Source organism: Chaetura pelagica, unplaced genomic scaffold, assembly GCF_000747805.2.
Source record: "Chaetura pelagica isolate M959 unplaced genomic scaffold, ChaPel_1.0 scaffold1145, whole genome shotgun sequence".
In the NCBI taxonomy this organism is placed as follows: Eukaryota; Metazoa; Chordata; class Aves; order Apodiformes; family Apodidae; genus Chaetura; species Chaetura pelagica.
In genome coordinates this window covers 210,209-222,120 of record NW_009953300.1, presented here as the reverse complement: position 1 = coordinate 222,120, position 11,912 = coordinate 210,209, and the positions used below count along the sequence as shown (strand labels likewise).

At 48.2% G+C, this 11,912-nt stretch overlaps 1 protein-coding gene across 1 annotated transcript; it reads right to left on the bottom strand.

Annotated features, from left to right (window-relative positions):
- Positions 1-7,479: 7,479 nt before the first annotated feature.
- On the bottom strand, positions 7,480-11,892 carry CHPF2 (chondroitin polymerizing factor 2). The gene is made up of 4 exons (XM_009998041.1): positions 11,780-11,892; positions 9,810-10,374; positions 9,223-9,405; positions 7,480-8,952 (listed from the first exon to the last, which is right to left on the bottom strand). The coding sequence occupies exons 2-4, from the start codon at positions 10,200-10,202 to the stop codon at positions 7,690-7,692; spliced, it is 1,839 nt and encodes a 612-aa protein (XP_009996343.1). The 5' UTR covers positions 10,203-10,374; positions 11,780-11,892; the 3' UTR covers positions 7,480-7,689.
- Positions 11,893-11,912: the final 20 nt, after the last annotated feature.

Genomic DNA, 11,912 nt, shown 5'->3' with positions numbered 1-11,912 from the left:
GGACATGAGGAGGAAATTGTTGGGTGTGAGGGTGGTGAGAGCCTGGCCCAGGTTGCCCAGGGAAGCTGGGGCTGCCCCATCCCTGGCAGTGTTGAAGGGCAGGTTGGATGGGGCTTGGAGCAGCCTGGGCTGCTGGGAGGTGTCCCTGCCCATGCAGGGGGGTTGGAACCTGATGATCTTTAAGGCCCCTTCCTACCTTAGCCATTCTGTGATTCTATGATTCTATGAAAAATAATGCAAGTCTAAAAGCTGAAATATTTTTAAGATCATGAGGTGGGTTTACGTCTCACTCTGTTTTTAAATGGGATGGGGACTACATATTTATGACCCTTCAGCTTTTTCAGTCTGCATTTTCCATGTGTGTCAGATTTTCAGGTTTTTTGTTACAGCTATTTGCACTAGAAGAACACTTGTAAATGCAAAATGAGTTTTTGTCTTGCCAGTAATCTGGAAACTGCCACCTGGAAGAAATGGTTTAGAGTGCATGTTGAGAAGATAATGTAAGTGCTGGGTAGATCCAGGAAAGATAATCTGAAATAGGAATGTGAGACAGTGGCTCTCTCTGTTAAGGTCCATGACTCGTGAGGGTCAAGCAAGCCCTGACACTTGCAAGAAAGCATCTTGTGTGGTGGGTCAGGCTGGGACTCCTGGCAGGAGCCTGCACACATTCTGCAGTGCTGTGAGGTGTTTCAGGGGAGATGTGTGACAAGGTACTGCTTAAAGCCAAGTAGGAGAGAGCAAGTTCATCTGAAAATTTGTCTTCATGTTGGAGTTAAGAATGGAGGAGTCTGCTGAGCAAAGTGCCTTGGTTTTGCTGGGGAAATGTGCACCTGTTGATGAGATTGTCTCGTCCTCTGTATCTGGTCGTCAGACCTGACCAACAGCAACTCCAAGACTTCTCCATGCAACAGCCCAGCAGATGGCTGCAAACCACTTGGAGTGGGAAAATTCAGCATCCTGTCAGTTGGACTGAGCCCCCCAGGGACTGCCCAGGCAGAGCCCAACTGGTCAGCACTGCCCAGGGGGGAGAGAGGGAGACCACCCCATGCAGCTCATCCAGGTGAGACAGGCTGCACATCCCCCTCATCTGGAAGAGTCACATAATTCATGTTCCAGTCTTGGAGAAGATTGATGGACAGCATGATCAGATACAATATCTGAGTTCACAACATCTGGGTTTGGTGTGTTTGTTTTTTAAAGCATACCTTTTATCTAGGGATAGAGTAGCAGCTCCTTCATAGGTGAGAAGATGGTGAGTCTCTTTTCACCTGTTTCCTGAAGTTAAAAATGCAGCCGGGACAAAAGCTTCCTGTGTTTGTAACATATACTGTACATTTTTCTGTGGGATCAGCAAAGACATTCCAACAGGAAAAGTAAGCCTGTCTAGCATATTCAACAGGGCAATTTACCCATACCATGATTGAAGGCAAGGAAGAAAAATATCCAAGGACATAGAGTACAAAGAAAGTGAAGCACACACAAAAGTACCTGTGCCTGGAGTATGACAGGCACACAGATGGAGGCACAACAGACACCTAACAAGATTGTGTGTGTCCAGAGTGTGCATTTCCTAGGTTTTACAAGGCCTGAGATGACAACCATGGTAACTTATCTTCCCAGTCAACCCATGACCCCATTGTAATCCATGAATTCTCTATCATGATCCTCATATAGTTTATCATTTCTGTCTGAAGTGTGTCCTTGAAGAAGACCTAGTCCTTCTTTTTTTTGCAAATAATGACAGAAAAATGGTGGTGCAGAGTCAAATCATAAGCTCACCTGACTCATTTACCCTGTTCCTGACAGTGGCCAACACTGAATGCCTAGAAAAGCTGATAAGAATGGGGTAGACAAACAGTGACAGCTCCCTGCCTGCTCTCCTCGCTCATAGTGATTTGTGATTCAGAGACCTGCTGTGACAGAGGTGTTGGCTTTGTATTTAATAGCTTCTGATGGATTTCTCTTGTGCAACTTTCATCCAATATATATTCACAGTCATGACATTTAAGGCCACGAAGGACCATTAATTCTGCCCACTTACATATGACAAGTAATTCCATATGGGCTTCCAATGATCACTCTTACACTAAGCAAGTGAATCGTAACTTACTGCCAGAGGTGCCACTCCATCATTTCACTGGCTAATCACCTGCATCATTAAAAGCATATGCCTATTTTCAGGTGGAATTATCTGTTTGTAGTTTAAAGCTGTTAGTTCTGGTGGTGGTGGTGTTGTGCCTTACCCCTAGACAATTAAAAACCTCTTTAGTATCCAGCATTTTTGTTATAGAATGCTGGGTTGGAAGGGACCTAAAGGATAATCTGGTCCAACATCTCTAGGTACTACTCTTGTTTATATGAGGTGGCTCAGCACCCTGTCAAGCTGAGCCTTAAAACTGTCCCATGTGGGGGAATCCACCACTTCCCTGGGGAGACTATTCCAGTGTCTGACTGTCCTCATGGTGAAAACTTTACCTCTTGTGTCCAGTTGGAATCTCCCCAGGAGGAGCTTGTGCCCATGACCCCGTCTTTTCCATCTGACTCCTTGTAAATAGGGAGCCTCCATCTTCTTGGTACCACCCTTTAAGACTGGAACATAAGGTCTCCCCAAAGCCTTCTCTTCTCCAGGCTGAACAAACCCAGTTCTCTCAGCCTCCCCTCACATGGCAGGTCCTCCAGTCCTCTGATCACCCTCGTGGCCCCTCTCTGGACCCTCTCCAGCATGTCACATCCTTTTTGTAGAGCAGGGACCAGAACTGGACACAATGTGCTGAGGAAATGTACTTATGCACTCTAATCAGATCACTTCACAAGTTTCTAAGTAATTAGAGTTCATAAAATCATAGAATCATTGAATGGTTTGGGTGCAAAAGGGCCTTTAAAGACCATCCAGTCCAACCCCTGGCAGCGAGCAGGGACATCTTAACCAGACCAGGTTGCTCAGAGCCCCATCCAATCTGCCCTTGAATGTTTCCAGGGATGAGGCATCTCCCACCTCTCTGGGCAACCTGGGCCAGTGTCTCACCACCCTCAGTGTAAAAATTTTCTTCCTTAAATCTAGCCTGAATCTGCCCTCTTTTAGTTTCAATCCATTAAGACCAGTTAAATTCCATTACCCCATGTCTGATTACAAGTTTTGCATCTCTCATATTTATTCCAATCTTGAAATTATTTTTATGAACCTCTTGTACATTTTTTTTTCCTCTCCTCTGTTCCCTTCAAGCCTTGAAACAAAGAGCTGTGCCACCAGGAGCCTTGGTGCTGTCTCACATCAACAACATCTGTTCCCCGCAGACTCCCTGCCTGTGCAGACCTGTCACAGCATGTCTCCAATGGCAAACTTTACAGGGCTAGGAAAGCTCTCTATATTTTAGTGTCTAAAGTAGTGAGTCCTAGACAAATTAAGCTGCTTGTGCATTAATACAGCCAGTTTCTTTCCAGAATTACCTATTTTTAAAAATTCTTTTTTAAAAAACAGTCCTCTTTGGAGGAGTAATGCCTTCATTTTCCCCAAGCCTGTAAGTTTGCACCTGATTGCTCTAAGACAAAACCTGTTTGAACAGCCTTACTCTGCTACCCACTCTTCTCTATTGTTAACCTGTCTTTATGGCTGCTTTTTGCAGTATTCATTTTTCACATCATCTGCAGATTTCATAATCAGATTTTATCAGTAGATATCAGTAGATTGCTTCCAAATCATCCATTAAGCATCAAACAACACTGGCTGGAGAACTGTCCCCCCAGGACCTTAGTAGAAATACCCAAATCTAATTGGCTCTTATTAGATTTGCCAACCAGATCTTAACTCACATGATGCATTTGCTGCTGTATAACTTTCTGCTTAATAATTAAAGCATAACATTAAATCAAATGGATTTTTGGCCTGCAATAGCTGTCTGATCATCTTTAAGTCAACATGTAACTTCCAAGTGTTACTTGCTGTACAACCACCTTGACAAGTATTAGTTATAGAGTAACGCAAACTACACCAAATTTCTTATCAGTGAACGTGTCTGGTTTCAGTTGCTTACAGTCTAATTTTAGGCATCTGTAAAGATCAATTAACACTCTCCTTGTTTAGTGCAACATTAAGACTGGAACATAAGGTCTCCCCAAAGCCTTCTCTTCTCCAGGCTGAACAAACCCAGTTCTCTCAGCCTCCCCTCACATGGCAGGTCCTCCAGTCCTCTGATCACCCTCGTGGCCCCTCTCTGGACCCTCTCCAGCATGTCACATCCTTTTTGTAGAGCAGGGACCAGAACTGGACACAATGTGCTGAGGAAATGTACTTATGCACTCTAATCAGATCACTTCACAAGTTTCTAAGTAATTAGAGTTCATAAAATCATAGAATCATTGAATGGTTTGGGTGCAAAAGGGCCTTTAAAGACCATCCAGTCCAACCCCTGGCAGCGAGCAGGGACATCTTAACCAGACCAGGTTGCTCAGAGCCCCATCCAATCTGCCCTTGAATGTTTCCAGGGATGAGGCATCTCCCACCTCTCTGGGCAACCTGGGCCAGTGTCTCACCACCCTCAGTGTAAAAATTTTCTTCCTTAAATCTAGCCTGAATCTGCCCTCTTTTAGTTTCAATCCATTAAGACCAGTTAAATTCCATTACCCCATGTCTGATTACAAGTTTTGCATCTCTCATATTTATTCCAATCTTGAAATTATTTTTATGAACCTCTTGTACATTTTTTTTTCCTCTCCTCTGTTCCCTTCAAGCCTTGAAACAAAGAGCTGTGCCACCAGGAGCCTTGGTGCTGTCTCACATCAACAACATCTGTTCCCCGCAGACTCCCTGCCTGTGCAGACCTGTCACAGCATGTCTCCAATGGCAAACTTTACAGGGCTAGGAAAGCTCTCTATATTTTAGTGTCTAAAGTAGTGAGTCCTAGACAAATTAAGCTGCTTGTGCATTAATACAGCCAGTTTCTTTCCAGAATTACCTATTTTTAAAAATTCTTTTTTAAAAAACAGTCCTCTTTGGAGGAGTAATGCCTTCATTTTCCCCAAGCCTGTAAGTTTGCACCTAATTGCTCTAAGACAAAACCTGTTTGAACAGCCTTACTCTGCTACCCACTCTTCTCTATTGTTAACCTGTCTTTATGGCTGCTTTTTGCAGTATTCATTTTTCACATCATCTGCAGATTTCATAATCAGATTTTATCAGTAGATATCAGTAGATTGCTTCCAAATCATCCATTAAGCATCAAACAACACTGGCTGGAGAACTGTCCCCCCAGGACCTTAGTAGAAATACCCAAATCTAATAATTGGCTCTTATTAGATTTGCCAACCAGATCTTAACTCACATGATGCATTTGCTGCTGTATAACTTTCTGCTTAATAATTAAAGCATAACATTAAATCAAATGGATTTTTGGCCTGCAATAGCTGTCTGATCATCTTTAAGTCAACATGTAACTTTCAAGTGTTACTTGCTGTACAACCACCTTGACAAGTATTAGTTATAGAGTAACGCAAACTACACCAAATTTCTTATCAGTGAACGTGTCTGGTTTCAGTTGCTTACAGTCTAATTTTAGGCATCTGTAAAGATCAATTAACACTCTCCTTGTTTAGTGCAACAATGGATCAATTCACTCAACATTTAATGTGCTTTTTTTTCTTTCCTCTTTGTAGCATTTGCCTTATTCTTTTTTTAAGCTTATTACCCCCAGCCTATTCCAGGTAAGCATAACTGTGCAGGTCAATCTCTCTGTCTGTAAGACACAAGTTGCTCCTTTCGTACAGCTGAATCACACCTGGGAACACAGTTTTGTTCAGTCAACCCAAATCTTCAGCTTATGGACTCAGCAATTTCCTGGCTGTATTTCCTACTTTTGCTTTCCCACAGAGCTGGATTTTTTAAAAAAATAATAAATAAATCAGATTCTAGCTTCCCGCTGTTTTCTCCTGAGATACCAAACGCTCTGAAGAGTTTCAGGGCCTGTGCAGTGTTGCAGCATTGTCTTACGTGCACTGACACAGGCAGTGAGTTACCAAACAAGAATCCCTTCCTATTTTTTGGTTTACATCTCTCTTTTGTTTAAATGACACTCCATTAAATCTCACTATCATGTTTCCCATAATCCACTTTCTTCTCTAACAAAGAGTCACTAATAATGGCAGCTTGCTTGCCCTTCTCTTGTTTTGCATCAGATACCCTCAGCTGCTCCATCCCTGCAGCTTTCAGTTCCATTACCACAGAGACAGGTTTCCTGACATTAATTTATGGCATCTTTTCAGTGCTGTCACAACCCAGGTAGGGCAACCCAGGGAGGTTCAGATCAGACCCCTGGCTTTCTAAACTCCTTCTCAGAGAGCAGCCTCGAGCAGCTGGATCCAGCCTTAGTCTCAGGCCCGGCCCATCCAGGGAGAGTGATTAAAATGTGGTGGTTTGAGGAATTGCTTGTCTGTTCAAGACCCCTTGATAGGATCAAGTTGAAACAATCCTCAAGGTCTGTATTTGAATATTAGGTTTAATTCCTTCCTATAGAAGGAATACTGACAGCTCAATTATTGTCTCAGGCTGTGCAATCATAAAGGCTGATTATTTAGATCACAAAAAACACAATACAGGTATGTTGAAGCTGCACAGCCTGAGAAAAATCATGGTTAGGCCTTGTGTTACTGAATGATTTTAGGAGGGAAAAGTGAGAAAGAAGAGTTAGAGAGAATCCCCAGTGCTGGGCCAGGCAGTGAGGAGAGTTGGTGTCAGTGGGGCTCCCCAAGACCACCAGCACAGCCCCTCCTTTCACAGGCCTGTTTCACTTAAACAATTGTTTTGCACCAATGAGTAATGGTGGTCGAGACATCCCACCAACTGAGCAGCTGGCATGGACCTCCACCCCTCTGCTTCTCACTGTTCTCTCTGTGCAGGCCCAGACAGGAGCACAACCAAGTGTGGTGCACCTGAGGAACGTTCTGTCCCTCAGAACAGTTGCACAGGCTCACTACTACAGTAAGTGCAGGACTTACTAGGTAATCCCATGCCAGCTGTGCCATCTGCCCACCTGGAATGAGAAGTGGCAGATCTGTTATTTTCAGGGATCTGCAGAACTGCACAGTTGTTCTTGGGGAACTTCAGACAGTTCCTGGTTGCTCTCTAGGCACACAGCACCCCTGCTTCACAGCATGGGTGAAGGGAGTTTGGTGCATGTCAAGGGGAATTTTCTGTCCCTTCATCTTCCCAGATGACACAAAATGGATGTTCTGCAGCTGTGGAGGAGCCAAATGCAGGGAAGTGAAAGTGCATTGAATGGCTTTGTCCAGCAGCAAACTGACCCAGCTGTGTTTATGGCCCCTGAGAAACAAATGCATAAAGGACACATGCAGGAGGCTGCAGCAGCGTGGGGAGAGCAGAGCCAAGGTGACTGTCCCAGCACACGACTCATGCTCGCTCTGTGCTTGTTCTACAACCCTCATCCCAGGTGCTCCAAAGTTTACAAGCAACCACATCACTTTGCTTCAAAAGAAAGTTTTATTTATTTAAAAAAACAAACAAACGAACAACCCCACAAGAACAGTCTTTCTCCATAGCCCATGCCTGTTCCTCAGAGCAGGGCTGGGAAAGTCTTCCTCCTCCCTTGACCTCACATGCCCTTCGCCCATGGCAAGGCTGGGAAGGGGACGGAAAGTGCCAAGTGTTAAGGTGCTGAGAAGCTCTTGCTGTTTCCAGTCTCAAGTGCTGTTGGCCTGCTCCTGCTCAAAGAGGGCCATGGCCAGGTGCGAGCGGGAGGCCAGGCCCTCCAGGTTGCTGAGCACACAGCGGTGGTAGAGCTCCTCGCTGAGCCGGGGGTTGCAGCTCCTCAGGGCGTATTTCTGCACCAGCCCTGGCTCCACAGCCCTGAAGAGATGCAGGCCTGAGTAGTGCAGGAAGACATCAAACACCTCCAGGCTCTCCAGCACCTCATCTCGGTCCAAGATCTCAGCTGCCAGCTTGGTGCGTGCTGCCATGTAGTCAGAGTTGTAGAAGCAGGCCTCAGCAAAGGAGTGCCTGTCGAAGTGCCCATCCCTCAGTAAGTCAGTGCTGGAGGAGGCAGTCTGCTCCCCACGGTACACCAGGGCAGGGTTGAACTCCTGGAAGTGCACCGGGAAGAAGACCTGCCAGTTGCTGATGGTGTTCATGCGGCAGCGGTTCAGGAACTCCATGTTGATTTCTGTCCAGACACTGGCCAAGAAGAAGAGCGTATCCACCGGGTGCTTCTTTGAGACTATATCCATGAGCTTCACCTGTGATGGCACCTCAGTTTTAACACTAATCCAGGGAATTTTAACCTCTGCATAGCGTTTCTCCAGCTCTCCTACCATGGCTTTGACTCCAGCAAAAACATCCACCTGACTGACTCGCTGGGCATCATAGGGATGGTAGATGAAAAGCAGAGTCAGCAAAGCATTATCATGTGTGTCCAGTGTGTTCATAGCAAACATATCCAAAAAGTTTGCCACAAAGTCCAGATCCTGCACTGTCAAGGGAAGCACCAGCTGCACCCGTGTGGCCTCTGTCACATAGGGCATGGGAATAATCTCCACCTTGCTTAGGGGCCGCACCAAGCTGACTCGTTTTGCCAGGAGGTGGCTGTGTCCCTTCTGGGTGACAGCCTCCAGCAGCAGGTCCAGCGTGTACTCCATGCCCCGTGTGGGGTCGAAGCGCCGGTAGCCGTTGAGCAGCTGCCGCTTGCTGAAGCGCAGCAGGGGCTGCTGCTGCTGGTTGAGTTGCTCCACAGCCCACTCCATGATCTCACTCACGTCTGCTTTGCTGGCTCCAGAGAGCTCACACTTGGGGGAGCCATCAGGACAGGAGAAGAGATGCTGCTCAGTGAAGTAGTCCCAGCTGATCACCTCAAAACGTGACTTTGGAAGAAACGGGGCATTAATGCCCACGGGCCAGGTCAAGCCTGCCTCGCCTGCAGGGGTCAGGGCCGTCAGGTTCCTGATCTGCATCTGTGCAAAGACAGAACACATTCTGATCCCTGCCACCTTCCCAAAGAGGCTCCAGTCCTTCTTCCACCCAGGCCTGCTTAGAGTTGCATCTTGGTAGCACCACCCCAGCAGTTTGGTAACTTGGTGACAGAACTGCTCTGAGATGTAGGCTCAGCACCCATGTCTGGCTCATGGTCACCCACAGACAGAGGGAATTACCTTCCTTTGTGTGCTGAAGACAAGGAAATACATTTGGCCAAGGAGTTTCTGCAGATATCCCTCACCACATACCTGTAGGTCCTGGATCTCCTGGTAGGCTTTGTCCAGCTGGATCCTGCTGAAGTGCTTGTGCAGCCGGTACATCAGGGTCATGTCAGGAACAGGGTGCACAGCCAGAGCTGCCTGGAACTCCTCCTGCTCCTCCTTCTCTGGCTCAGTGTTTTTGGACAGTTCATAGGTGTGATAATGCTGGCCCTGAAGCAGACAGGATCCAGAAAGACTGGCATGGAACTCATGTTCACAGAGAAGCCTTCCCTCACCCCAGACATGCATGTGTTCCTCCTTCTATGCTGACTGCAGTACCCAGAGACAAAAACATAAGACTTACCCCTCCAACCACCCCACACATGCCTGCTTGCTTCCTGGTACTAATGTGCCCTTCATCCAACCTCCAAACATCGGTAGATCAGCATCTGCTAGTAGGCCAAAAACTAAATACTGGATGTGCTCTCTGCTTCATGTCTCAGCTTTGATTCTGGGCCACAACACACAGCCCTGCTCGCCCCTGACTCCCAGCGGAGGTTACAGAAAAGCCCCTTGCAGTGCAGCAGGGAACTCGCAGGCTCAGCTGACATAAAACCCCGCGCAGGGAGCGGTACCTGGAGCTCGGAGACGCAGGAGATGCCGAGGAAGTCGATGATGCAGCGCCCCAGCCACTCGTCGGGCCGCACGCTGAGGATCTCGTTGCGGCAGCTGTCCAGGTGGGGGCGCAGCCTGAGGAGCAGGCTCCGCGACAGCAGGTACCCGAAGCCGCCGTGGCAGTACCGCGCCTGCTCGTCCCCACCGATGAACTCCTCGGCCCGGCCCAGGTAGACATCCTGGTTGATGCTCAGGTGCGTCACCAGGGCCTTCACCTGCTCGGCCTGGGTGTACGTGTCGTCCTGCATGATGTAGAACCAGTCGTAGTCGGAGCCGAAGTGCTGGTGGATGTAGTGCACGGTCTGGTACATCAGCCAGATGGGCCGCTCGTCGCCGTGGGCCACCAGCGCCATCCCGTGGGGCACCTTGGGGCCGCGCAGCCCCGTGAAGTAGAGCAGCCGCGGGAAGTGCTGGGACACCGTCCTGTTCACCGCCACCGCCAGCGTGCCCAGCGTGGCCCGCGAGGTCAGCACGGCCACAAACAGCCGCTCGTGGAAGCCCAGCTCCGTCTGGATGTAGCGAGTCCTGTAAGGGAAGGACACACCCATGGCAGAAACCAACGGATGTGGTATAAGACTTCATCTGCTGGCTCTGCCAGGGTTGAACAGTTACAGAATCATAGAATGATTTGACCCGGAAGGGACCTCAGAGATCATCTAGTTCCAATGCCCGTGCTTGGGCAGGGACACCTCCCACTAGGCCAGGTTATTCCAAGTCCCATCCAACCTGCCCTTGAAGACTTCCAGGGATGGAGCTTCTACAACTCCCCTTGGCAAATCATGCCAGTGTCTCACCACCCTCACACTACAGAATTTTCTCTTAATGACTAACCAAAATCTTCCCTCCTCCAGTTTTAATCCATTCCCCCTTGTCCTCTCACTACAAGCCCTTGTCCCAGGTCCCTCCCCAGCTTTCCTGGAGCCCCTTCAAGCACTGGAAGGTGCTCTAAGGTCTTCCAGGAGCTTCTCTTCTCCAGGCTGAACACCCCAACTCTTCCAGCCTGGCTCCAGAGCAGAGCTGCTCCAGCCCTCCCAGCATCTCCGGGACCTCCTCTGAACTTTCTCCTGGACTTCCATGTACTCCTTATGTTGGGGACCCCAGAGCTGTTCCCAGCCCTGTGGGGGGGTCTCAGCAGAACAGAGGGGACAATCCCCTCCCTGGCCCTGCTGGTCACACTGCAGGCGACACAGCCCAGGACACGGGTGGTTTCTGGGCTCCAGCACATGGTGCTGGCCCATGTTGAGCTTCTCATTCACCATCACCCCCAAGTTCTTTCTCCTCAGGGCTGCTTTTGATCCATTCTCCACCCAGCCTATATCTGGGCCTGGGATTGTCCCAACCCAGGTGCAGACCTTGCACTTGGTCTTGCTGAACTTCATGCAGTTTGCACCTGCCCACTTCTCAAGCCTGTCAAGGTGGAGCTTTAAGAGGAGGCCCTCTAGTGAAAAATCTCACTTTGTAAACACTTGCTTCCTGCAAGTAAACTACAGTCTCACATCACTTGTCTGAGCTAAGAAACTGTGCTAGTGCAAGTCAAAAAAAAACACAACAAAAATACAGAGATAACCACTTGCAAGTTACATGTGCTATTATTAATTGCTCAAAGTTTTCCTAATGAAGAGACTGGTTTAAAAAGCTTTTGAGAATAACTTAACATTTCCTATTAGACGTGACTAATAGTCTCAAACTTCTTAGGAATTTTTCTTGCATTTTTAAAAAATGAGTTTCTTGGACACTTCTCTTGCACTAAACCCCTTAAGGTAACAATCCCAGCCCTTGCCTTGTCGCACCAGGTTGTCACTGCAGAACGCATCTCAAGCGCCAGACTGCACCTCGAACCCCTCAGCTCGCTGGGAGATTCAGAACCCAAGCACCCCCGCCCTGCCATCACCCTGTCCGAGGAACGCCCGGACAAGAGCGCGGGTTTTACCTGAGCACTTTCTTGTAAGGCTTGCTGGGGTCTCTGTAGTACGGCACGATGCGAGGCCTGAAGTCCTCGTGGCCCGGGCCCGACTCCCCCTCCGCTGCCTCCGGCCGCGCCCCGCCGGGGGGGCCCGCGGGGG